The sequence below is a fragment of the Nycticebus coucang genome, chromosome 4 (assembly GCF_027406575.1).
Source record: "Nycticebus coucang isolate mNycCou1 chromosome 4, mNycCou1.pri, whole genome shotgun sequence".
NCBI classification, from domain to species: domain Eukaryota; kingdom Metazoa; phylum Chordata; class Mammalia; order Primates; family Lorisidae; genus Nycticebus; species Nycticebus coucang.
In genome coordinates this window covers 26,471,910-26,493,811 of record NC_069783.1, presented here as the reverse complement: position 1 = coordinate 26,493,811, position 21,902 = coordinate 26,471,910, and the positions used below count along the sequence as shown (strand labels likewise).

Genomic DNA, 21,902 nt, shown 5'->3' with positions numbered 1-21,902 from the left:
ACAGTACGGTAGGATCTGTATACTTAAGTGCTACTGTATTACTATATTATAGACAAAATAAAACACACACAAATGTACATTAAAAATTAGATTGAAAAACAAATGTAAATATAAATTTCATTATTTTTCTTGTATTCCAATGGGATGAGTTGTATAACTCTCTGGAGGTCACTGTGCTAGACTCTTCATTTTTAATTATATAAGACAATCTTACTTGAAGATCAAGACCAGTGGTATCATTGATTGACTACTGTTTGTATCAAAAGTATTTTTAAGTGTTCATAAATAAAACTGAAAAAAATCTTAAGTATTTTTAGTTTTATTGTTTGGATATTAATACTTCTATTTTAGAGGAATGAAAATTCTACTATGGATAATGAGCAAATTTCTTAAAATTGTTTCTTAATGGGGCCTTAGTGTGTGTCACATTTTATGGGGGCAAGACATGATTGCAAGAGGGACTTTACCTAACAATTGCAATCAGTGTAACTGGCTTATTGTACCCTCAATGAATCCCCAACAATAAAAAAAAAAAATAAAAAAAAAAAATTGTTTCTTAAAATAACTGCCAAACTTTGAAGATTATATCCTAGAGAATGGCCAACTTTATTCTGGGTTTCATTTTCTCTTCCTATTCCTAATTTTCTTTTGTCCTAATTTCATTTATTTATTAAAATTTTAATTTTGTATTACTGTATAAATGTTTATATATTTATAAACCTTCTTTGGAATAAGATAGAGTATAACCAAACCATTAAAATCCTTAGTGCCTAGTTTCCCCCATGGATGGCATACCCCTACCTCCTTAAGATCATGAGGAAAACAAACGCGTTCCCTGGGGCTTAGCCCCGTAGACGCTCAGTACAGCTTCTGACGTCATTAAGGAACGGGCTGCAGCGTGGCAGAGGCACTGGCAGCCAGAAGGAAAGGGGAAGTGCACAGGGCCAGAGCAGGAGGAGATGCCCACTCAGTGCCTGCAGTCACATGCTTCCCTTTCCTCTCCTGGTGCCATCTTCCAATTCTGAATTTCAAGTGTGAGTCACTGCTTTGCATCTAATACTAGACTTCCTTCCCAAATCTGGGTGGCACTGTTGTCAGTGGAGTCCCATCAGGAGACCGGCTTCCTGGAGACGTGGGGCTCCAGCCCTGGCTCCAACATTCTAGGTATGTGACCACCACCGGGTTACTGAGCTTGCCACAGTTCCAAGGCTTCTTCATTATAATGTGTCAGTAATGCCTGCCTGGTTTACCTGGGGGCTACCGTGGGGCAGTGAAAGTGCTCTGTAAACTGCAAAGAGCTACAACCAGCAGGAATCGCCACTATTATTAATGCTGTGTCTGGGCAGCCATGCTGCTACTCCAGATAGCTGAGTCTACTGGCTGCCAGAGAATACTAAAAAAAAGTCTTCCCGGGAGCATTCATATAAACAGCAAAAAGAAAGGCATTGAAAAGTTACCTATCTAAGAACCAAGGGCTGTTTTTGTTATCAAGCACTGGTCACCAGCCAGTGAAGGCATAGTTGGTAAATAGTTTGAATAGAGCAGAACTTACGTGCCAAAATGACTGAGGAAAGCAGCAATATACTCTCTTCTTTTGTGATATCCCTGAATCACATACTGCACCTAGAACAGGAACCCACAGCTGCTGAGTAGAGTAGAACATTTAAAAAAAAATTTTTTTTTTTTTTAAAAACAGAGACAGAGTCTCACTTTATCACCCTTGGTAGAGTGCCGTGGCGTCACACAGCTCACAGCAACCTCCAACTCCTGGGCTTAGGCAATTCCCTTGCCTCAGCCCAAGTAGCTGGGACTACAGGCGCCAGCCACAATGCCCGGCTATTTTTTTTGTTGTTGTTGTTGTTGGAGTTTGGCTGGGGCTGAGTTTGAAACACCACCCTCGGCATATGGGACCAGCACCCTATCACTGAGCCACAAGCGCCGCCCAGAAAATTTTAAAATGTTTTTCTTTTTAAATTTGCAGATTCAGAGAAGTAGAAAGATTAATAATAAAATCAACAGCCATATTCCCACCATGTATATTCACCAATTGTGACTATTTTGCCTCGTTGTTTGCTCCAGCCAGCCATCTACCTACCTAATCCAGCAGCATTTCAGAAGAAATTAGAGACATCGTGAGAAGTTTGCCCCTACATACTTTACTGCACAACTCTAGAACATATGACATTATCTTATACAATGACAAGACCATTAACATACCCAACAAATGTAGCAATTAGTCTCTGAATTCTAGTACCCTGTCCATTTTCAAAATTTCCCAGTTCTTCCCAAAATGTTTTTTAAAAAGCAGTATACAATTAAGGATCAGATGTTTTGCTTTTTGTGCCTTTTAAGTCTTTTAATTTACAATAATAGCATCTCCTTGAGTATATATGTGTGTGTGTCTGCACATGCATGTGTGACAGTGACTTTTAGACATTGGGATAACTGTCTTATAGAATGCCTCAAGTCTCTGATTGTTTCTTTTCTTTTTTTCCCTTATCCTCTGTATTTCTTATAAATTGGAAGTTGGCGCAAAAGGTGTGATTGGGCTCAAGTTAAACATTTTTGGTAAGAAAACTTGCCAAAAGTTTTGTATCAACAATAGGTGATACTAGGCTTGATTACTTGGTGAGGGTGATGACAGGCAGACCACTTCACTGTAAAGACATTTTCCTTTGCGACAGTGAGTAATATATGGGGATACCTCTTGAAGTATGTGAAAACCTAGTTCCTCATCAACCCTTCAACTAATGGTTTTATATTTGTTGGATATCCTGGTCTGAATCAATTTTTTGATTAGGGGATGCAAAATGGTGATTTCTGAATTCTTTTTTTTTTTTAGACTATCTCACTTTGTCATTCCCGGTAGAGTGCTGTGGTGTCACAGCTCAGAGCAACCTCAGACTCTTGGGCTCAAGCCATCCTCTTGCCTCAGCCTCTTGAGTAGGTGGGACACAGGCACCCACCACAACGCCTGGCTATTGTTTTTTAGAAATGGGGTCTCGTTCTAGCTTAGGCTGGTCTCGAACTTGTAAGTTTAGGCAATCCCCCCACTTTGGCCTCCCAGAGTGCTGGGATTATAGGCGTGAGGATTACACGGCTCACTACGGCCTGTGATTTCTAAATTCTATCATTCCTTTTGCATATATCAGCTCACATTATCTATAAAGAAAAGTTTTCTCTCACCAAAAGGAGTTATTGAGTTATCCTGAACTCCTTAATTCTTTCTTTTTAAGGTCCTAACATTCAGAATAAAGAGTGTTACAATGGGAGATTTTATTTTGCCTTTTTATATTTCCTCATTACCCAAATAACAGTTTCTGTTAAAAAAAAGGTGAACTCATTAAGCTAGGCATCTGAAAGTTATTCGTTTGCCCATCAACTTCTAACACAAAAACACATTCCTTATAACATCCTCATAATGGTTAAAAGAAACAGTGCGAAGGAGAAACCTCCAAAATTATTTATGTTGGCTACGACCATACTGAGTTTCCATGGCTAACAAAAGCTCAAGATAAAGTGCTTGAAATAACCTTGACACAATTGGTACTGATAGTCATGTTGTACCCTTTCAATGTAAAACAATTCTATTCTTATAGGGGTTTATGTCAATTTATAAAAACAGTGCCTACTTTGCAGGCTTAATGTAGGATCAGAAATGTTATTTTGGGAAAAGAAAAACAGATGATAAGTTTGCTTAAGTGGCTTTGTTTAAACAAGGGATGAAAACAGTTCTGTGTACTTGATTTTAAAAACAGAAAACCATTTTAACAGAAACCCACAACAAAACTGGCTATAAAGATAGATTCCAATGTAATTATGGAAATTCATTTGAAGAGATTGTTTCTAAAAGCAGCCCATACTGTCCTCATTTGTAGCAAACAGAAGAACACCAATTTTAAAAGACAAGTAAAATTAATGAAAGGGAACCAAATAAGAAAAATTGACTGATTCTTATATTTCTGGGAAAACGGTATTATAATTTTTTTGAGGGAAATGTATGACTGAAATTAATCTCAATTGGTGAGCTTTAAAAAGACTTTTCTTCTCAGTTCTGGAAGACCAAATTTGCATTTTTTTTTCTATAATTCTGGGACACAGATTTGAAGGCACTGCAAAGCCCCAGAATGTAAATAAGAATTCTGTCCTCCGATCAGGTCTGTTAGGAGAGCAGAGGCTGGAGGGATTTGGTTTGAAGTGAAATGACCATTCCATGAGAGCTAAGTGCCTGGGAATCTGTGCCAGGCCCATAGACCGCAGTGTTGCCAGATTTTAGTTTCTCTGACAATTGATAAATAATAATGAAGGCTTTGAAATATTATTGCACTTTTAATATATTTTCTATATAGAGATGAGTTATCTTTTGAATGAAAGAGACAAACAAAAGATCTATTTTCCAGCCCAATGTGAGTAAGTCAAAAGGAGCAAAGAAAAGTGAACTTAGGCGATTAAGCAAACTGAGTCACAGTCCACGTGGGAGAGGAAAAGAGAGTCAGTGTGGCTTGTGCATTAATATCTCTAGTTTTTGGCTAAATAAAGTGGCTGGACACTAACAAGTATATTCTTACACTTTTCAGAAATATCCAATGACAATCATTAGAGTAAACTCAGCTACTTGCCAATGTCATAATGGTTTGTCAATGTAGCTAAGAGCCAGTGATCATCTGACATGATCAGCTGACTTGCAAATCTCGCCTCTAGGAGCAGGACTCTAGCAAACTGCTCCCAGAAGTGACAGGAAGAATCAAAAGCTGACTATTAAAAAGTGAGGTATAGAAAAGCAGAAAGAGATAAAGATAGTTTTAACGAATTACCCTGATATCAACTAGTGGCAAACCATGCACGCACACATTAGATTACTGAGAAATAAAGGGGTTTGAAAATTTAAAACTCCTTTAATTAACCTACGACAATAAAAAATAAAAAAAATAAAAATAAAAATGAAAAACTGGTTGGGAGTTGTGGCAGGCGCCTGTAGTCTCAGCTACTAGGAAAGGTGAGGCAAGAGGATTGCTTGAACCTATGAATTTAAGGTTGCTGTGAGCTACAACGGCATAGCAGTCTATTTAGGGCAAGAGAGTGAGACTCTGTCTCCAAAAAATAATAAATATATAAATACCGAGAGATTTTCAAATAACTCAGAAAAAAATTAAAACTATTAAGAAGGTATAAGATCTAGCAAAAACTTAGGGGAAAAGGTAATTCAAGAATGTTTCTTCAAGAAAGACTTAAATTACCTTAGGGTGACTTAGGGTGGCGCCTGTGGCTCAAGGAGTAGGGCGCTGGCCCCATATACCAGAGGTGGTGGGTTCAAACCTGGCCCCGGCCAAAAAAAAAAAAAAAGAAAGAAAGAAAGAGGTGACTTAAAACCACAGATATAAAGTTAAGATATGAAGATAAGAATTGAACAGGAGATCAGAATCCTCAGAAAGGGAAGAAGGAAGGCAAAGAAATGAAAAGAGAAACAGATGAAGTGTGATTCAAAGTAGGAAAGGCAGATGTCAGGTGTAGGCTGGAGCTAAGAAGATAGTCTGAGGAGGACAGTGCAGTGTACCAGAGAAAGGGGTCTTCCAAGATGGAGTCGGGAACTTGCTTTACCTTGTTAGTGAGCAGGTGGCACACTTGAGGAACATAATCAATGAGACATCCTCCGCCTGGAAAAGCTGGGATATGAAGAGCTGAGGAGCCGCCAAGTGCACTGAAAGGATAAGAGTACAACGGACACTTCTCTTAGGTCTCAAGCAACTGAAGAAGTGATACCCTCACACAGACTTGGCTTCTCTTGTCAAAGTCTGGCACCAACTGCCTGGATTAACGATGATGGGAATAGGGCTTTGCTTTATAATTAAATTTCTATATTTTATTTGGTTAAATTAGCCTCATATGTTATTAACAACTAAGGATCTTATCATGTAACAGTACAAATTAGCAGATCTCGATGGGTATGGATAATGTCTTACCAACAGTGGTAGGCTGTGTGTATTATTGAAACATACACTTTTATACTCTTCATTATACTTAAGTCATTGCTGGGCAAAGATAACTTATTCATTAAATACCTGAACAACACTGCAACAGACAACATTATATCTTACTGGCTCTGTTACCTTGAATTTTAAGAGGTATACAAGAAGAAGGTACAGTCTTAATAAGAAGGTATGGTTAATAATCATTGATTCAAGCATTAGTTCAATGTTGGTTCAGAAGTAGTTTTCAGAACTTTTACAGATTCCCTTTTCAGTTGAAATTAACCAGCACACAATTATTAAAAGAAATTGTTTAGAACTTCACAATATGCATTTTATTTATCTGCCTTTTTTTAGTTTTTTTTTTTTTTTTGCTGCTTTTGGCTGGGGGTGGGTTTGAACCTGCCACCTCCAGTATATGGGGCCGGCATCCTACCCCTTTGAGCCACAGGCACCACCCTATTTATCAGTCTTAATCTTGACTTTATCTTTTCTCCAAGTCTCACTTTCCTCTTGCCCTATTTGTTTTTCTTAATTTAGTTTTAATGTATGTTTCGATATGACCCTTAAACCCTCTTTGTAATATGATAGGATATTTTTAAAACCCCTAAAATCCTTAATGTGATGATTATTCATTATCTAAGTCCCCACAGTTACAAGGTTCTAAGTGGAAGACAAAGGTGTCACAATAACTGCGTAGAAAATCATTCCTAAGAAGTTTAGGGCAGACTGACTCACTGTTGGGTTTGTGACACAGGGTGCACATATGCCTTCTAAAAGGACTTCAGCCCCATCCTGCACTCTGTATTGACTATAATTTCTGAAATTAACTTTTTTGGTAAAAAATTTTATATTTGTTTCCTGTGGGAATAAAAAATCTCAATGAACAAAATCCCTGGTCATGTGAGGAAGTCAATGTGGAGTGGACATAACAACTGTGACAACTGAGATCATTTTAAGAGCATTAGGCTAAGCATGGCATTAATGGATCATCTGCACTCTGCAACAGAATCAGCAAGACCATCATTTCCTTTTGCTACTCTTAAGGATAGACATTGGATTAGATTTGGTCTAAACTCTGAAGAAGGCGAGGAAAATTTCTAAGACTTCCTGTGAACTGGAGGAAGGCTTTTTGTGAAGGCATACATATAACAAAATTCTAATAATTTCACTAGGTGGAAAACTGATTAAGAGGAAAATTCTATAGTACATAAAAAAATAAATCCAATATTTATATCCTGTTGTTATTGGTCAAATGTCTGTATAACACAGAGAATGCCAAGATCCAAGTTACTCCTAACTTACTTAGAGGAATAATCCATGGCATGATAAAATACAAAAGAAAATAATTTAGATAGTTCCCTGGAATTGATTTTAGTGGGCTTTGAATTATATAAAATATTACAGAACAGGTTCTTAATCATTCACTAAACTGCATACAAGGAAGGAAAGTAGTTTGTGTGTAATCCTTTAAACTTCAACCTATTTCTCTCTGTTTTAATTGTGTCATTTGAAAGTACAACCATTAAGCAAAAATTACCTATAATGATGTAAAGAAGCAGAGCTGTGAAAAAGTCCAAAGGCCAGCTATTCTGCTGCCAGGCCCATGTCTCTCTACACCGTGTCTGTCATTATCAAGAACTAACACTTGTTGCTAGGTGCTTTATCACAGTATCTAGGTTAATTCTCCCAACAATGCAACAGGTAGGAATTATCATTCTAATTTTACACATGTAGAAATAGAGGCCCAGAGAGTAAAACCTGCCTCAGATTCATACAAATAGATGGAGGTAAAACCAAGATCTGAACGGAGGTCTGCCTGTCACCAGAGTCCAGGCTGTTTCTCCTGAAATATGCTGACTCCCCAAGTAGTCGGGTTTTAATCACGAAGGCTACAGGGATGGGAAGAAAGAGTGGGTCTGGCTACAAGTTAGCTAGGTGAGGTGCCAGTGATGACAAAGGGCTTCTGAAGACACCCAGACCACCACTGAGGCTCAGCTTCCTTTACAATTTTTCACACAGCAACCAGGCAAGCATTCCTCTTCATTATGTTCAAACCTCAGTTGCTCCCCCACTCCAAACATCAAACAATCAGATTCACTTGATCTTGAATGTGATAAACCAACCACTTTGGCATGTCTAATTCTACATGACTCAGTTGCCTGTGTGGGGCAAACCTTCATGTGTGAAATGCTTCAGGTACTATGAAGGATAGTATTAACTAAGAGTTAATTTTTTAAAGGAAGATTATTTCACTCTTTATTTAACACAGTAGTTTCTTAGCTTGTAATACAGGTACAAAACCTAACATCCAGAGTCACACACTGATAAATGTTGCTGATTCATGTATAAAGATCTACCTCACCAGTAAATATTTAACAGGCTGGCTATAGCCTGAATGCTCCCCTGATCACGATTAATAAACAAAGTCAAGTGCCATGAAATAAAAGAGCTATTGTGTTTTTAAAGGGTGCAGGATGGAGGTGAGGTCTTGTGATCTCTAATTATTTAATATTCATGAACCAAAAACTATCAGGCTGAGCATGTACAACAGAAACTCACCCTGTGCAGAAATTCCAGGGCTCTCCTAGATATTCTCAGGAATGCAGGGCTGGCTGAAGAGAAGGCAGGGCCTGACTAACCCACTAAATGGCTGAGGACTGAGTGAGAAGGAGATGAAAGGGATTCCTCGGTGCTGATTCTGATCTCTAGAGCAGCACAGTGAGGAAGCAGGGGTAAAAAGGTGAGTAAAAGTAAATCACTGTGGCAGGGGCTCAGGCTGAACTTGGGAAGAAAAAAGGATGAAAAGGATTTTTCTGGGGATCACACCTATGGTGCATATTGCAAGGGTACATGTCGGATCTATTAAGTATAGAGTATAAATGTCTCAACACAATAATTAAGTTAAGGAGGTGAGGGATATATTAATCACTACAATGTAAGCATTCCAAATTACATATGAAATCGGCACATTGTACCCCATAAATGCATTAATGTACACATGATCTACCTCTTTATGATTTAATAAAAAAAAATAAAGAAAAGGATTTTTCTGATGGAAAGTACCTTCTTATCTCTTCATGGACTAAAAAAGAAACATGAAATTAGCTGATTTAAAATTGAAATTGAATCTGAAGATACAAATTAGAAGGACGAGACCAGAGTTTGAAAAACCTTTCCAGCAATGGAGATAAATAGACCAAAAGGTATCCAGAAAAGCATTCCCGGGTCTCTTTTGTTGGTTCTAACAGTCAAATGTAAGAACTGTTTATACTGAATGTATTAATACTATTTTTTTGCCTACAAATGGAACTAATAGAGCCCTTTGTGAACTCTGCCTGCAAATACTGAGAGTGTCTCTAATACACAGTCATGTGTCACATATAATGTTTTGGTCAATGGTGGTCTCCTAAGATTATAGAATAGTATTTTTATTGTACCTTTCTGTGTTTAGATAAACATAGATACACAAATACTTGCAATTGTGTCACAGATGCCTCCATTATTCAATATAGGTACATGCAGTACTGTTGTGTAACCTGGGAGCAGTAGGCTATACCAGGAAGCCTAGGTGTGTAGTAGGCTATGATATCTAGGTTTGCATAAGTACACTATGACATTTGCACAACAATGAAATCGCATAACAACACATTTCTTGGAAGGGGTCCCTGCAGTTAAGCAGCACCTGACTTCATTGAAGATTTAACCTGGCTTCAGTGTGATAGCATAACGAAATTATTTTTAAGTATTTTGACACAGAAAAATTCAGGGAATTAGCTTAAGTGAAAGCTTGACTTGGGACACTATGTCGCCCTCTGTAGAGTGCAGTGGCGTTACAGCTCACAGCAACCTCAAACTCCTAGGGCTTAAGTGATTCTCTTGCCTCAGCCTCCTGAGTAGCTAGGACTACAGGCGCCCACCACAATGTCCGTCTATTTTTTTGTTGCAGTTGTCATTGCTGATTTTAGCTGGTCCAGGCTGGGTTCAAACCCACCAGCCTTGGTGTACATGGCCAAGGCCCTACCCACTGAGCTACGGAAGCCACCTGGGACAATGAGTTTTTTATTTTGACCTACTATGGAACAGCAACTCCCTTCCCCCCATGTGGAGTTTTACCTGAGTTGTCAACTGAAATGAGCAAAACATAATTTAGCACTGGAGAAAACCAGAAGGTCCAGTGATTCTCAATTACAATTCTCGCTTCTGTCAATTATTTTTCTCTTGGGTTTTACCCAACTTCCTCATCGGTGCAGTGGGGATAACACTACTGTCAAAAAGACCCATCTCTCTTAAAGCATCAAAAGAGTTAAGCTAATCTTAAATTTGCACCAAGCATTTGAAGAGAGATTTCATTCTAAAATGCCTCTAATTTGAGTGTTTTCTGTTCAATGGTCATGACAAGGAACTGTCAAAGACACTAGGTTAGCCTTAGTGTCCTGCTGCTCTGTGCCCTTGAGAGGGATTCTAAGGGAGGGGAAGGTGTCTTGGCTGCCTCCTCCACACTCTGCTTCAGGGGAGTATAAAAGCTGAAGCATGGAAATGGAGAACTAGGACAAAAGATGGAGACAAGCTGCCTTTAGCCCCTAAGCTAAGAGCAATCCTAAGAAAAGGTATGCCCCCTTGAATGCACTTCAACAAGCACTAGTATTGCTAACTTTATAGCTATACTATAAAACAGCAGTTCTCAACCTGTGGGTCGCGACCCACAGGAACTGTATTAAAGGTTGAGAACCACTGCTATAGAACTTGCGGTTTAAGAACTTGTGGTTCCCACTATGAATGTGTGATTAGAGCACCACTGATAAGTCCCTTCAAGACAGAGGAATGCCAGGGACCTCAAGAATCTGGAGCACTTTATTATACCAGATTATGTTTCCTAGTGGCCCACCAGGAGAGCAATTACAATAAAACAAGTCACTGTTCTTTACTGAGTACCCACTTTTGCCAGATCCTCTGCTAGGTACTTACGATCTCTAAACCTCACAGCAACCCTGCCATGTAGACCTAATTGCCCAATTCATAGGTGAGAAAACTAGGGGTGTTTGAATATTAAGTATTTTGTCCAAGATGACCCAGTAAGTAATTTACAGACATGGGCTTACACCAGGTCTTTGTGGTCTCAAAGCCTATGTCCTTTTTCACTAGGAATTCTTTTTTTTTTTTTGGGGGGGTTTTTTTTTTTTTTTTTTTGTAGAGACAAGAGTCTCAATTTATGGGCCTTGGTAGAGTGCCGTGGCCTCACACAGCTCACAGCAACCTCCAACTCCCGGGCTTAAGCGATTCTCCTGCCTCAGCCTCCCGAGTAGCTGGGACTACAGGCGCCCGCCACAACGCCCGGCCATTTTTGGTTGCAGTTTGGCCGGGGAGGGGCTCGAACCCACCACCCTCGGCACATGGGGCTGGCGCCCCACTGACTGAGCCACAGGCGCCGCCCGGAATTCTTTCATTAGGAATTTTAAAAGTCTAATCCTTACCTATATATTGAAACAGTGGTGTAAGTATTGAAATTGTTCTCAAAGCTTTTGTCTATAAAATTCATCACATTGTCATCTCACTTTTTCTCAATTTAAGATATTGCATGGGGCGGCACCTGTGGCTCGGTGGGTAGGGCACCGGCCCCTTATACGGAGGGTGGCGGGTTCAAACCTGGCCCCGACCAAACTGCAACAACAACAAAAAAATAGCCGGGCTTTGTGGCAGGTGCCTGTAGTCCCAGCTACTCGGGAGGCTGAGGCAAGAGAATTGCCTAAGCCTAGGAGTTGGAGGTTGCTGTGAGCTGTGACACCATGGTACTCCACCGAGGACAATAAAATGAGACTCTGTCTCTTCAAAAAAAAAAGACATTGCATGTCACAAATTGACCTGATGGGATTAAAAAATCATTCATAGATTCTGAAAAGTCAGAAGAACATATATATTATTTTGTTGTTTTCTAACTGAAATATTTTTTTTTCCTAGTAAAACATTTTCTACATCTGCTATTATCCCTCATCTCATGTCATATAAGGTTGGACAATTAAGTTCACGAATTCATCCTGGAAAAATTGCTACATCCCTCATTGCTGAATATCACTGCGATCACCTTCAATGTCCTCCTCTGAGGAAGCGATGCACCAAGACCAGTGGTCCCTCCGTCAAAGCAATTTTGGAACTCTTTTTTCTGGAATGGCCATCAAAGCTGTCACCATCTGAGGTCTGACCATCAAGTTAGTGAACTCATCCTAGAAAAAGTGCTACATACCTCATTGCTGAATATCACTATGGTCACCTTCAAAGTACTCCCCTTGGCCATCTGGTGACTTTACTGATATTTAGCAATGAGGTATGTGGCACTTTTTCTAGGGTGAGTTTGCTAACTTAATTGTCCAACCTCGTATTCAATTGAGTTGATTCGATTCAACTCTGAGTCATCTCAAGAGTTTCCCAATCCTCAGTTAAACCAAATCAGGGTGTAATTCAATATGGAAGAATCTAAATGAATACAACAGAACAAGAACATCAAAGATGAGACCAGAAAGATGAGTTAAGTATAGAGATAGAAGAAAATCCGGGGACTCTCACTGAATGAGAGGCCTACTGAGGCCTATAACACATTAGAGAATAATCTAGTATTTCCACTGAACACACTTCGCAGCTTCCTGGGTTCCATTTCTTCTTTCTTATTTTTAGAGCAACAAATAAAAATGGAAATGTTCTGCGACTATGACAGTATGATTAAACTTTAAGAAAAAATTCCTCCTTGGAGAAAAGTCTAAACAAGTTAAAATTGCTAAGTTAAATTACCTAGAAGATTATAAAATTATTAAAGAGTAATTTAAAAATATGAAGGTATTCTTGGCTGTGTAGAAGCTTTTTAGTTTGGGTAATTCAGGTCCCAGTAATGTATTTCTGGTGTTGCTTCAATTGTGTGTGTGGGGGGGATCCTCCTCTCTTCTTAGCAAAGTATCTCAAGAATGGAAGAAAAAGTATCCAATGCACTCAGCCCTACTATTATAGCCCAAGAATATGGGGAAAGGGGATAGGGAGGGGAAGGGGGGGAGGATGGGTAGAGAGAGGGTGATTGGTGGGACCACACCTATGGTTTATCTTACAAGGGTACATGTGAAATTTACTAAATGTAGAATACAAATGTCTTAACACAATAACTAAGAAAACGCAGTGAAGGCTATGTTAATCCGTTTGATGAAAATATTTCAAATTGTATATAAAACTGGCACATCGTACCCCACAATTGCATTAATGTACACAGCTATGATTTAATAAAAAAAATAAAAATATGAAGGTGTACTACTATAAGGGATAATTTTGATCAGCTGATCTCTGCTTAGGGACAGTATAAAAAAAGAGTTTAAAAATTAAAAGATATTTGCTTGGTAAATGAATTCTCCACAGAACAAAGCAGGGAGTAATAACTCCATTTACTAACACTAACTATGCATCAGGTGCTACACCAAGTGCTTTTCCTGTATGATATCTACTCTTCACCCCACCTACAAGAGAAGTGTTATTATCATCCTCTGTTAAAGGTGAGCACACAGGAGCTTCAGGGATGCTAATTAGCCTCCCTAAGGTCACACGGGTGGGGGTGGGGGTGGGGGTGGGGGATCAATAGCAAAGAGGCATCTAATTCCAGGTCTCTGCACTCCAACCTAAATCTACCCCACTCTGGGTCTTCAGTTATCACTTTTGCGACTTCTAAGTCCTTATTTGCTGACTTGACATCGGGTTCCACACATGGCTTGGGTGTTTGAGCCCATGCCTGGGCTGAACAAACTCTTGAGGCTATTTCCAGGAACATTTATGAAACTTATTTAGGTACCTGAACTAAAGTGATTAGCCCTTTGTCATTCTAGGAAAGGAACTCCTGGAAATTTGGATGAAGTCTGACAGCCAGAGGACTTGACAGAAAGAAGGTGGAATGCAAGCAAGAAACTTTACATTTAAAGAAATGCAAAAGACAGGACTAATGTAATTGCAAACAGAATGTCTAATGACATGGACACTAACCAAGTCTTTGTTCAGAAATGTATTTAGGTTTGTTAACATTGCTAAAAAGCCTTTAAGGGGCAGTAATCTTAACAGATGTCCACCATCAGGATTTTGTTAACATGTAGGAAAGCATTTTAAGTAAGCCCTGCAAACAATGATGGACTTAGCAGATGTTTTCCTAGTAAGATTTGGCATGAACTATTTATAACGATACCCAGTCACTCAATACACAAATAGGCTAAGAGAGAGAAAGGCTTTTTTTTCTTTTGTTGTGTCTTAATCCCAGGGCTATTACCTGCAGTTGACACCCTCACAGTTTCTCTAAGAAGTGAAACTATTTTCAAATAACCAGTGGTCAGGAAGGAGTGACTTTAATGTGAACTTGTTATAAATTTACAACTTGGAAACTCCAGTGAAAGGCTTTACTGCTCTGCTATCATGGGTTCAGGTTACTTTTCCTAGCAACTACCTTTATGACATTTTTACTGGGGGTGGGGGGAAATCAATGCATACAATAGCTACCCTAAAACTACAAACATTTTTCTAACTCCCTCTCATTGCACACAGGTTTTTTAAAGTAATTTTTATTTCCAAATATTAGGGGGTATAAGTGTTTTTGTTGTATGAATGAACTGTATCCTGATGAAGTCAGAGCACACAGTTATTGCACACAGGTTTTAATGATGGTCACAGGAAGATGAAGAGAATAAGAAGAAAATCCTTTTGCCTTACCCGGGCATAGGAGGAGTATCCACCTGATTCCTGTTAACTGGTATTTACTAAAGGCTTAGACACATAAACAGGACTAGGTAACTTCGTGTATACATCACTGGTCTCCATCCTCAAAGCGTTAATCTGTACGTAGCTAGAACCTGACATGTGCACAAAAATAAAAAAGATACTACAAGATGGTATTAGCCACCACACTGCTGCATATAGCACTTCACAATTTGTTTCTTAAGTGTTTCTCACTTGAGGTTTTACAACAGCCTTACAAAGTAGGTAGCAGGCGTTAATACGCTCACTGTGGAGAGGTAAAAGAAAACTGAAGCCTAAGACGAACGATTTGCCCAAACTGAAAGCAGTGAAACTGGGACCGTAATCTTTCTCTGTGCCTGGACTTCTCACGTTTGCTTAAGAATATTCTTTGGAACTTGTTAAAAACTCAGATACCCAGGCCATACCCCAGAGAAGCTAATTTATTAGGTTCAGCAGGTCTGAGATGGTGCCAGGGATTATACGTGTTAGCCTGTTCCCTAGTGGCTGCAGAGGCAGGCACAACACATTTTGAAGCATTACTGCTCCACATCATCTCTGATGATACACAGCTGGGATGGGGAATGGCAGGAGACTGGTAAACGCATTTCTGACTCCCATCCCTGAGGCATCATCACTGACAATGTGAAAAGTGTTGTGGACAACAGGAAGGTAGAGAAAACAAGCATGCTTTTAAGGTTTAGTACAGGAGGTAATACATCTATAGGAAAAGCTAGAAAGAAAGAAGGTGATTTTGGTTGAGTGTATACATGGGCAAAATTGTTATCAAAAGCTTGGAGCTCATCCCCAAGGCTGCATCAAAGAACAAGGACAAGTGGTTTGAGGAGGAAAAGAAGTTTATTAATTTGCAGGCAAATGAGAAGGTTGTCAGACTCCCATCTTAAAGTACCAACGTCCTGCTTCTGAGCAGGAGTACAATTAATGCCATCTTCAGCTAAGACAATCTCTTGACCTCTGCCCTAGGATAATTCACTCGAACCATCTTCTGTGGCACAAAGAATAAAGGACACTTGCCTACTCCTCCCAACCACTGGCTGGAAGTAGGGATATTGGTTTTAAAGTCTCCATCTTCTTTAAAAATTTATTTTATTTGCTTTATTGTTTTGAGACAGAGTCTCACTATGTCACCCTTGGTACAGTGCCATGGCATCACAGCTCAACCTCCAATTCTTGGGCATAAGCAATTCTCTTGCCTCAGCCTCCTAAGTAGCTAGGACTATAGGCGCCCACCACAACGTCTGGCTATTTTCTTGTTACAGTTGTCATTGTTGTTTAGCTGCCCAGGCTGGGCTCGAATCCGTCAGCCTTGGTGCATGTAGCTGGTGCCATAACCACTGTGCTATGGGCACTGAGCTGAGATATTGGTTTTAGTTCTCAAAAAGGGTAAGGGGGTTTTGAAAAGACAGAAAACATGTTTTACCCCCTTTCAGGACAATTTCTCTCTTATAAAATGAAGCATGGCTATATTCAAGTAAACAGAAGGCAAGGCAAGGGAGCAAAGAGGACAGAGACCCTACTTAACAAAGCAGGGCTGTGGATCAAAGGCCAGGATCTCCATGTGGACAGAAAAACATGGGTCCAGAAAAACATTGGGAAAAGCCTATTTAGTGCCCAGGCTGCCTGCTGTAAAAGGGCATCTGCCCAGAGAGGGAGGAAGAAGAATGTTGGTAGATGCAGATGCAATGCCTACAGTGAACTAAAAAGAAAATTTGAGATTAAAAAATTTTTGTTTAGTCATCGAGCAAGAGACGTCCTGGAGATAAAAAAAAAAAAAAAAAAAAAAAGTCTGGGCTTTGGAACTGAACCTCAGCCAGTCTCGCTGCTTAAAATTTCTCCGTTACACTGACAACTGCCAAATTTACATCTGTCTCAGACCTTTCCTCAACAACTCAGGACTTGTATGGCCAAATGTCTACTCAACACCACCACTTGGATTTTTGAAACACCTCAAACTTGACCTGCTCATAAGGAAATCTCCCACAAAACTACTGTTCCCACAGTCATCCCATCTCAGCAAATGGCAGCTTCCATCTTTTGGTCCCCAGACCAAAAACTTCAGTCGTCCTTGACTCCTCGGTCTCATGCCCCTGCTCAACCTACTGGGACTTCTTCATTGGATAAGCTGTGGCTGTTCCTGCATAAGGCCACTGGCCCACTTCTCTTGGTGATCCCCCTACATGGAACTCTCTCCCCAGCCACTGGCGGGGCTGCCTTTCTCCCCTGCTTCAGGACTACTCAGTAGTGACCTGTCAGTGAGGCTTCCTGAACAACGCCCTCCATCTCTGCTACCCAGTCGTCTTGGTTGTACTCCCCCCACCCCCGCAAAAGACATTCCCCATATTGTGTCGCTTATCCTCTCCCCCTACGACTCTTCACGAGTGTGTAAACTCCTCCAGAATGAGGATCTCTGTCATTTGTTCACTTTTAAAACCTCATTATTCTTGGCAAGATTAAGGCCAAACATTATGCATTCAACAAACATTTATAGTATTAAAGTCCAGTGAATATAGGAAGAAATATAGAAGTCAAATTTCCAAACTGACATTAAAAGCCAATACATGTATATGTCTTTTCTGAAATAGACACTGTGGAAAGGATGGTTTCAGGGTCTTGGACAGGGATCAGCAAACTTTTTTGATAAAAGGCCAGTTGGTAAATATTGTCCATTTTGCAGCCAGAATGTCTCTGTCACAATACTCACTCAACTCTGTTGTTGTCACACAAAAGCAGCCACAGACCATATGTAAAGGAATGTGCATGCCTGTGTTCCAATAAAGTTTTATTTATGGATGCTGAAATTTGAATTTCATATAATTTTTACGGGTAACAAAACGTTATTCTTTAAATGTTTTTCTAACCATTTAAAAAATGAAAAATCATTCATAATTTGAGGGCCATACAAAACAGGGTGGGGGCTGGATTTAGCCAGTGGCCTTTGTTTGTTGACTGTTGATTTAGGATTATAGGATCACTTAACAGTTCTATAGATGCTGATAATAAGAAAAATATCCTGGAAGAAATACAGGCAAAAAGATCTAGACCAGGTTATTAACAAAAATGAAAAGAGGCCCTTTGGTCAAACCTCTTTAGAGATTGTATTTGAACAGTGGGTAGACCACAAGCATTAGCCTTTTTCAAGCAAGGGAGGGGGAACATTAGGCAGCTCATGGGCCGTGGGAGTTCTCACAATGATACTGGATTGTAACTGTGCAAGAGAGAGCTATTTATATGATTCCAAACGAAGCTTGAGGCATATTCTGGTGCTTTTTACTTCTATGTTAGGTGAAAAAGCTGCCTACAAAAGCCTTCCTCCCACCCAAAATACTAGCTGTTAGTTGGTGACTGATCCTCAGAAATATTAAGATGAATCATATATGCTCTTTTCACAGTGCAAAGAGAGATAATTTTAAAACTCAGAAAATGTCACAAACCACACAATGGAAGAGCTATCCAGCCTTAAAGTTGTAAATAAATAAGATCCTGTTCCTATGTGAAAACCTTTTTCTCCATTTGGATTCCAGTGCTTTCTTAGGACATGTCTCCAAGGCTGGCGGGTGTTTAAGTGTGTTCAGTTTGATGCTGGCCGGCAGCTCTGCTCTGCACCCCTCTTTCCCACGGCCCACCCCTGTTAACCATACTGCCCTTGGTAAGCCACAGCACCAAGGCTTGCCCTTTCTCAAATCCTTGCTCTTCTCACCTACAGACAGCTCGTGGCCTTCCTGTCTCTACTGTGCTGGGTCTGGGTTAGCCCGAGAGGCGCCAGCTGACACAGGGCTCAGCTTTTACCTAAGCATGGAAAAAGGACTCCCATGTTAACTTTCTTTTTCTTGCTTGGAGAAACAGGTATTTTTGTCTTTGATCCTTAAGCTCTGTTTTCTTTCTCTTATTACTTAACAGTTCACTCCCTATCTTCCCCCTCCCTTTTTTTGCAACTTCATCATTTTTCCACATGCACCGTTTGGCACAGGAGGAGGAGGAACCACATCAAATAAAGGAATGCAACCACAAAAGCTGCCTTGAGAAGCAAAGCCCCAGATTTTTTTTTTTTTTTTTGTCAATTTACTGTTTTGGGACTTGTTCTCCCATAATCAAATCCTCCCTATCATGTTAACAATGTGGTGGTGTGTCAAAACATTGGAATTTTGCTATAATCAGCAGCCCAGAGCTTCATAGGAAAATGAAGCAACAAAACGTTGCTCTTACTGTCAACCTTAGGCTAGGGCTGTCCTTATGGTAGGAAGGTTTGCTTCTTTATGGTAAATAGCCCAAACCTTCAAAGTTTTGTCAGCAGAGGCCTATAGTGGTATTTTGAGCATTATTTAGGCACAGTTCTAAAGCAAGGACAGTCACTCTAAGTACCACAAACTGAAGCACAAAGCATCCCAAAATTTAGTTAGCCAGAGAAGTGTTTGGACTGAATTTGCTTGCAAAAACTTTAAAGACACCATCATCTCACTGGCAGCAATTCTGGGGTCTGGCTCTGTGACGCTCATGTCTGCAGTTATCGCTAAAGAGCTTGTGTAAAGTTAAAGCGCTTTTTTTTTTTTTTAAAATTAAAAACATGTGTCCAACAGATAAACCATTTAGGGACAACAATACAATGCTGCAATTCCAAACCAGAAGGTTTCCAAGTCACCATTCTATGTTCTCAGGATATACGTGTTATGGTTAATGGTTAACAACAGTTGGCTAATATTCATCATCAGTGAAAACACCAGGGAGAGGTGGAGCACTTTTGATTTAATGATTTTATCTTTTGTGATTAACTTGGTAAATTAAACTTCATAACAGGAAGGTAAGCATTTTTGTTGTTTTGATTTGGTTTACATGGAATTGCCACATGCCATTTTGGTTAACATTGGAATTGGCTTGTTCTCGACATCACCTATAGCACAAACAAGCACTCACCAGAACTTTATCTGCCTGCACACACCCAGGTATGTGATCTCCCTGTGAGACTTTCTTGGGGAGAGAGAGGGGCAGGAGGAAGATCTCTCTTCTCTCACTCCTCTATGGCATAGCATATTAGAACCTTGGGGGTGGAGAAATGTGTTATTTGAAAGGGAAAAAAACCCTATAACTGGTTCTGTTATGGACTAATAGGACAGATTTTCCTATTAGTGGTGGACATCTCTCCCCTCCCCCCCACATGAGAAACACAGCTTTAAATATACGGAAGGAGGAGTTAAAGACCTGCTCAGCTAATAGTGAATTTAAAGACCTTTAAAGAAGTTAAAGACCTTCTCAGCTAATAGTGAATTTGCTTCTCTTTCAATTTTGGCAACATTCAGCCTGGTCCCTGGCTCACCTTTGAGAGCCAAATCACCCATTATTCCAGCTGCCCACTGATCTCCTGCCTCTTCTTTGGCCCCCACTCTGAGCCCCATAAACACCACAGCTGTCCAAAACGCAAGAGAGTATGACAAAGTCAAAGTGGTAGATACTGCAGGGAAGACGGATGGGCAGAACCAGGGTGAAGACCGCAGGTGGGTCCCTGCTTAGAAGGACCTCCTCTCCTCCACACTCTGCAGTGTGGCTGAGGTGCCGAGGCCAGGTATCTGGCCCCGGTGCCAGCTACTGCCCCAGGCAATGTCCACAAAGGTGAGCACAGGATGTCATCATTCCACAAAGCAGGATACAGATAGGGGATGAGGGTACTGTTCCCCTTTGTTGAGGGCTCCAAAAACCATTTGGATAGCAGGAGGAGCCACTTTTTGAAGAAGACTGGTAAGAAAAGAATTGAGGGGAAAGATAATGAAAAAGGAAATCTGGGAATAGGGAGAGGTGAGGGATTGAGGAGGCTACAAGTGTAGTCAGTAATTTAACAAAAAGAAGATACATATATTCAGCAGATTCCTGTCATTTGGAAAACACTTTATCTTACTAAATAGCTTACTTACTAATGGAGAAAGTGGGAGTTCAGTTCTGTTAATATCCATCTGTGCAAAACTGGGAGACTGTTTCTGAATATCGTAATTCATTTACCTGTATCTTTTTTTTTAAAAATCCATCAGTTTAAATGCTATTTTTATCAATTCAAAACAGCCCCACCAGTAAACAAGGGCCCACGCTCTCCCAAACAGAGGACAGGGTAGCCGGGGAGCAGCAGTGGGGCGGGAGTGATGCACCGAGTGGGCTGCTTAGAGCTCACGGGAACCTACGCTTATGGGGCCCTGATAACTCCAGAAGGTGGACGTATTTGCTTTCTTTTAACCTGTGGCACAAGATGTAACAGAAGGGAAAAGGTTTAGGCAGGAAGGAAATGGGGTCTGGTAAATGAAGACAAGGACAATGCCAATTTAATTGGCCAAATATAATTTAGGTTGGCCTAATCACTGTTTTAGAAACCACTTTCTTAGTTGCTTTACAATTTTTTGTTTGTTTTTGTTTTAAGTTTTACAATTTTGATTACTATTTTCTTTACCCTTCGAAAATAAAACACTAAAAATGTACTAACAGAACAATATTAACAGCAAATGGGAATGTGAACATGGCTTATTAAAAAGGCATATGGCTGACCCGCTGCTATAATATCCTGCCTCTGCAGTATGTGAATGGATCGACAGTGCATCAGTGAGACCAACAGACCTGAAGTAATTTTACCCATATTTGCATGGAAGAAGAATATGTCGAATGGATGTCCTGTGGAAGGATTCTGTTCAGGACACTCTAAACTCTCAGAAGTCCAGATATTCTCCAAAACTAATACTCCTAGACCTCTGTGTGGGCACTTATAGTCTTATAGGAAAAAGACTGGAAGGGATCTACAACTTCTGGACCACCTGGTGACTCCTGAACATCACAGTAGGCAGAGTCTAGCACAGAGCTCCCCGCCATTCAGGAGGGGCCCAGCCTCATGTCAGTACCTCCCTTTCTCAATCAGATGGAGGCTGCTTCTTAAGACAGGCTGAGGTAACTCAGGACAACTCGCTTTTCTGGATGTTTCTTCATTGCACTAGGAATTAACTTGGGCTCAGGTCACTCTGGAGCAAGGGGAGCAAGCTCAAGCTCATCACATCCTGGAACTATCAAGCTGCAGGCACACTCATCACCTGAGCTGCCAACACACCAACATGACTCGACATGCAGACTGGGCATATTCTGAGTGACTCGTTCCTCCTAGGAAGGTGGAAGACTGAAGCCAGAAATTGGAGAGAATAAACGACAAGT

General features: G+C 40.2%; 1 protein-coding gene across 3 annotated transcripts in view; it reads right to left on the bottom strand.

Moving 5' to 3' along the window:
- BABAM2 (BRISC and BRCA1 A complex member 2) overlaps positions 1–21,902 on the bottom strand; it is a 474,143-nt gene that overhangs the window by 76,253 nt on the left and 375,988 nt on the right. For all 3 annotated transcript variants that reach the window (XM_053587206.1, XM_053587205.1, XM_053587207.1), the window contains exons 8-9: positions 5,599–5,698; positions 1,553–1,623 (exon numbers count right to left, since the gene is read on the bottom strand). In XM_053587206.1, the coding sequence (XP_053443181.1) occupies positions 1,553–1,623; positions 5,599–5,698 (171 nt within the window). The remainder of the gene's footprint in view (positions 1–1,552; positions 1,624–5,598; positions 5,699–21,902) is intronic.